Source organism: Chrysemys picta, chromosome 8 (genome assembly GCF_011386835.1).
Source record: "Chrysemys picta bellii isolate R12L10 chromosome 8, ASM1138683v2, whole genome shotgun sequence".
NCBI classification, from domain to species: domain Eukaryota; kingdom Metazoa; phylum Chordata; order Testudines; family Emydidae; genus Chrysemys; species Chrysemys picta.
This window is the reverse complement of record NC_088798.1, coordinates 5,799,907-5,805,929: the sequence shown is the minus strand read 5'-3', so window position 1 is coordinate 5,805,929 and position 6,023 is coordinate 5,799,907. Positions and strand designations below refer to the sequence as shown.

Below are 6,023 nucleotides of genomic sequence, written 5' to 3'. Positions count from 1 at the left end.
TAAATCATTTGTGGAATAAACAGCACTAGAGTGATAAGCAGATAAAATTAAAAAAAAAAAAGTGAGAAGACCTTGAAAATTGAGATCAGCTTCACTTTCCCTGGTGTTTCAAATGTTCAACTTCAGCACATGGGTACTGATGATAAAACCTTTTTATTCTATTCAGGTTCTTATTCCACCCTTGTTGCCATAGTATCAGAGTATCATAGTATCAGAGTACCTTCCAGAAGTGCATTAAGCAATGTGACAGACATTTATTATGTGTAATTTTTCCTCCCTTTTTCCTCGCCAAGGGGAAAATTGTGATTTTAATTAGTTTGTATCTGCTGTGTGTGCTATTGAAGGCAAGAACAAAGAAATGCTTTATACTTGGAAAGTGGTGATGTTTGCGGCAATTCTTTCATCAGTGTCTTCCATGATTGGGATAAAAAGGAGTTACGAATACTTTTTAAAAAAATTACAGACAAGTTTCTCTAGACAAAATTAAGTGTTGTCCTTTCAGCTTTCAAACTAGAGCTGGCTGAAAAAAAGTTTGGTGTTTTTTTTGGTTTTGCTTTTTTAAAGGGGCATCTCAAACTTTTAAAACATTCAGGAAATTACCCAAAATGTATGTGGGGAAAATTCTGCTCCAATCTAACATTAACCATGCATATTTTGATGGGCAAACTAAGGTCCTAGCCTAAATTGATATTCAAACTCCCTCAGCCTTCAAGGATTGAAATCCTGGCTGTATTAAAAATCAATGTCAAAACTCTGTGACTTCATTGGAGCCAGGATTTCACCCCTAGTTTATAATGGAACCATGGTTATAACCTTAATTAGGAAGAAACTTTCTCCATAATTAAACTAGCAACACAAAATAAGGGTCTAGCATGGATTGCCACTCACCCAATCCAGCCATAGCTGGGGTTATGTGATTTGGAGTAAAAGGATGAAAAACGCCATTCCTATGTGGCTGATTTTTTTTAATTAAACCTCAAGAAAAGGGGGAGGGGTCTGCAGCTCAGTAAATTGCTGGGGTAAGCTCTCAGTTGCTTATTTTGATACAGTGCTTTGGTCAGGGGCCTGGACGTGAAAATAAGAGAAGGTGCATTCTATACTAGTCAGAATGATGTGAAGATGCAAAGCAAACTGCCAAGCTGGGCAAATGGCTTTTGTGGAGATTTCATGAGGAATCAAATAGCCAGTTTAATCCTAACTGGAGATGTGTATATATAGGAAGTTGAAATTGGGGTTGTTCAGGTTTAATTCCCTCAAAGGCGGAAATATCTCTACTGCAGCCCCTACATGTCTTGTGAGTAACAAAGAAAACCCATTTAAGGGGCCTTTGAAAGTATTCTGGTGACAGTAGCTTTTTATTTGACTTTAAAAAGTTTTCTGTTTTATTTTGGTTTCCATCCCAAATGATGCAGTCCACTGTGGGTCTGACATGAGTTATATCTCACAAGCAGAGTTGCTGTTACTGAGGTGGCATCTCCCATTTCCTGACTTCGTTACATTAGGAAGAGAGCTGAATGGAACAGTCCTTGATGGAGTGGCTGAAAAAGGATAAGAGGTTGAATGATGGAGCAGCGGTGGCAGGCTGGAGGGTGAACGAGCCCATGGCAGTTCCTGAAACACCAGTTTGTATGAACCCACACCTGTGAGGGAAGGGAAGAAAGCTCCATCCCTGCCTGTGTTGTTCTGTCTGTCAAAGCTTTTGCCATTTTGTTTTGGGCTGGCCCTGGACTCGGGAGTGCATACCTCTGCTTTAATCCCATAATGAGCTCTCTTGTTAGCCCAGTGAACTACTGCATTGGGGAAGAATGTTTCGCTCCTCATCAGCTCAACCCAGGCTTTTGCACGTTGCTCCCGCTGGACGACTTTCTTCCAGTGAAAGAAAAACATGCTACTGAATATCAAGATGTAACATAGCCCTAGGCTCGCAAAGTAGAGAGGCAGCCAACCTGAAAAGCAAGAGCAGAGGGTAAGCTCTTTGGTGCTCTATTAATGCATTTGTGCAGCATCGAGCACGATAGGAGACTTAAGTTTGATTAGGGCCTTTTTGGAGCTATCCTATTATAAATGACACTAAGTGGTCAGTCATTTGATTATTTTTTTTAACCCACTTCCATTAAATATAGGAGAGAATTTCCCCCTCTTTCCCTTTCTCTCTCTTAGTAGCTGCACCTGTTTTGTATGTGTGGATCTTGGTGCTTGAGGCTAGGGTTCAAGTAACATCGGAGTGTTAATTATTCTAAAAATATAATCTGACTAGGGTCCATTTGAGTGAACCTAAACTGCAGCTTTAAAACATGTACACAATTGCCCTGCACAAATGAGCACCAGTTGAAACTGGTGTAACCCCCTGTCTGGACATTCTTTCTTTGGCTTAAACTGTTCCTTATTGACTTAAGCTAAGTGTCCACGCAGCCTTTTTTGCAATGGTTTTACTAAATGTGTTTTAAGTAACACCTTTAGTTAAACCAATCCAACTCTGTATTTAGACTTTCCCCTGGCTATCTAGAAAGCCAGGTTCAAATCCCAGAAGTGCCAGTTTAGACTGAACATGCAGTTGGTGTCAAAGTCTTGAGGAAATCTTTTTAAAAAATAAAGACCTGTCTACTCTGTGTATACTTATAGAAATGTAGACCTGGAAGGGACCTCAAGAAGTCACCAGTCCATCTGCCCTGCCCATGAGGCAGGACCAAGTAAACCCAGACCGTTGCAGACAGGTGTTCTTAAAAACCTCCAGTGACTGGGGATCCACATGTTAAAGGCCATGTGGTATCTTGGGTAAGGGAAGGGCCTGGTCTCCGGCTCAAAAATCTACCCTGTTGCGCAAAAGTAGCAAGGCTGTTACTATGTGAAGTACTTGGGGATCCTTCAGGAAGAAATGTAATGTCAGCACATGCTATTCTAGTAAAGGCACCGGGGAAACTATTTGTTTAATTGAAAGAGCTGCTTTCAGTCTGTGGGGGCATAAACAGTGCATAGCCAGCAGCAAGGAGACACAAAGAGTGGGATCTGGTTGATGGGTGTTATCACCAGGCAAGTAAAGAGGGCCAATTATGAGCTGGGTGCAGGAATTACAGGGTGAACTTCTGGCATGTGTTATGAGGAGTTCCGGTTCGATGAACATACTGGGTCCTTCGTGCCTTAAAACCTGTGTGTGTTACCAAAAAGCCTTTTGAACATAGCAAATCTATCTGCAGTCCATAATTAAAGCTAATAAAATTCATAGATGTTAAAGAATCGAGATTGAAATATTGCCTCTTCAGACAATCACTTGCTAATGTCACCTTCCAAATTTCTGGGGAACGGGCATTTCTTAAAACTTGTCACAAGATAGCAATTGTACCAGCTTAGCGGCAAGATTCCATTTAACCGTAAGTAGTAGTCTGCAGGATGGGTGCGTGATCTTATTTGCTAGCCCATTTCACTTACACAATATTATTATTTGAGGTTTCAGAAAAAAGAACATCTTAAGGAGGTAATAGAAAATTGATGACTAGTTTTCAGATGGTAAATATGGTACTCACTGCTGGGGATAATCATTGTTTACCTACAACGTGCTCTTCAAAGAGGTGTGGGTAATAATCACAGGGCTGTGTTGGTTGGTTGGAGCGGGGAGGAAAGGAGGGAGTTTGAAGGCACAAACACACTGAGATTACAGCCGATGCCTTTGATGTAACAGAACTGCCGCAGCTGAGCATTCTAGGTCTCCCAATGAAACAATGGTTGCTGCTGCAGCTGCATCAGCAGGAGCTAGAACATCAGCCTGGGGTGTTCAGGGCACTCCGGGGGCTGTGGGCCTCAATATCTGGTGGCATAAAATAAACCCATGTTGGGGCTGTTGGAAATATCTCTTTAAAGGGCATGAAGCTGATACTAGAAGTGTGAATAAAGCTACGTCTACACTAGAGACTTTACAGCAGCACAGATGTATCGCTGCCGCTGCGCCACTCTAAGGTCTCCCGTGTAGCCGCTCCATACCAACAGGCAAGAGCTCTCCTGTCAGCATAATTTAAAGCACCCCCAACGAGCGCCGGTAGCCATGTCAGTGGGAGAGCGTCTCCCACCAACATCGTGCTGTCCACACGGGCTGGTGCTTCTCTCGGTGTAACTTATGTTGATCCGGGGTGTGTGTTTTCACATTTGACCAACAGAAGTTTTATCAACAAAATTACAGTGTAGACAAAGCCTTACTCTATGCAAAGACAGAAACTCCTCCAACTAACACCGAAGCCAGAGGCTGATCTATCACTGTATACACAGCAGAGACTTGGGGTGGTATGGTCATAGGCTTAGCAGGATTTGATTGTTGTATCTACAGTATATCATTCTGATAGATATGTTTATTTTTAAGCGTTTTTTATTTTTATCAATTTAAATTTTCACAGTTAAGGGAAAGGAAGGGGGAGAAAATTATTTAATGACAGTAGCTGTTGAGATTCTAAAAGTTAAAGCTTTTAAAACACAAACTACCAACAGCGCATATCAAAATATACAAAGTAAATATCCTTACATCAATCTCTAATAAGTTCTAAAGCAGCATTTTTCCTTACTTTACTTTTCTGTACATTTCAATTGTTATGGAAATATTTTTTGTGGATTTGTGGGTGGGTTTGGGTGAAACTGATGTTCATGGACAGTTACCAATGATAATAATCTAACCTTCCAAGCCTACTTACTCAGCATGCCCCCCACCCCATACACAGACTTATCCTGGTAGAAGCCTCTGGCTTTTTACTGATCATACAGCCAGGAGCCTTTACAGCTGAATCTTACAGCCTGGCCTAACTCTGTAGTTTTCAGTGGGGGAAGAGATTTTTCAGTCCCTCCCCCAAAATCACTTGATCACAGATTCACTGTGTGTACTTGGTGAGCGATAGCAGTGGTTCTCAACTTTTCCAGACTACTGTACCCTTTTTCCTGATTTATCTTATGGTGTTGTCTCTCTCCCACCCCACTCACCCCCATTTAACCTCACTTAAAAACTGATTGCTCACAAAATCAGACACAACATAATACAAAAGTGTCACCGCACACTGTTACTGAAAAATTACTAACTTTTTTCTTTTTACCATATAATTATAAAATAAATCCATGGGAGTATAAATATTGTACTTTCATTTCAGTGTATAGTATACAGAGTAGTATAAACAAGTCCTGGTCTGTATGAAATTTTAGTTTGTACTGACTTCGCTAGTCCTGCTTATGGAGCCTGTTGTAAAACTAGGCAACTATTTAGCTGGGTTGATGTACCCCCAGGATGGAAGGCCTCTGCGTACCCCCAGAGGAACAGGTACCCCTGGTTGAGAACCACTGGGTAGGGTTACCATACGTCCGGATTTTCCCGGACATGTCCGGCTTTTGGGGGCTCAAATCCCCGTCCGGGGGGAAATCCCCAAAAGCCGGGCATGTCCTGGAAAATCGGGAGGGAGGGCTCGGCCGGGGCCTCTTTGGCTGGGGTCGGCGGTGCGGGGCCGGGCCGGGGGGCATGGTGCCGGGCCGGGAGCCGGGCCGGGGTCCAGGGGCGCAGTGCCGGGCCGGGGGCCAGGCCGGGCCAGGAGCCGGGTCGCAGTGCCGGGCCGGGGTCACGGGGCCGGGGAGCCAATCCGGGGTCGCAGGGCCGGGAGCCGGGGGGTGCGCCGGGCCGCCGGCAGTGCTGGGTGGGCCGGGGGTGGTCTGCTGGGGGCCGGGGCCAGCACCCCAGGGCCCGAGCCGACCCAGGCTGGAGCCGCTGGGGGGCCAGCCTGGGCCGCGCCTCCTCACCCCACACTCCCCCTTACCTGCTTCAGGCTTCCCGAATCAAATGTTCGCGGGAAGCAGGGGAGGGGGCGGAGACTTTGGGGAGGGGGCGGAGTTGGGGCGGGGGTGTGGGCGGGGCCAGGGCCCCGTGGAGTGTCCTCCATTTGGAGGCACAAAATATGGTAACCCTACCACTGGGTAATAGGATAGTCATGAAGCAGGAGGGACTTACACAGCCCCCTGTGCCCTGCACCCCCCCCAGCATCCAGATGAGGCCCCATAGCCACCTC

General features: G+C 45.0%; 1 protein-coding gene across 1 annotated transcript; it reads right to left on the bottom strand.

Annotated features, from left to right (window-relative positions):
• Positions 1 to 1,306: 1,306 nt before the first annotated feature.
• On the bottom strand, positions 1,307 to 4,680 carry TEX38 (testis expressed 38). The gene is made up of 2 exons (XM_008167980.3): positions 4,674 to 4,680; positions 1,307 to 1,946 (listed from the first exon to the last, which is right to left on the bottom strand). The coding sequence occupies exons 1-2, from the start codon at positions 4,678 to 4,680 to the stop codon at positions 1,435 to 1,437; spliced, it is 519 nt and encodes a 172-aa protein (XP_008166202.2). The 3' UTR covers positions 1,307 to 1,434.
• Between the last annotated feature and the right edge of the window lie 1,343 nt (positions 4,681 to 6,023).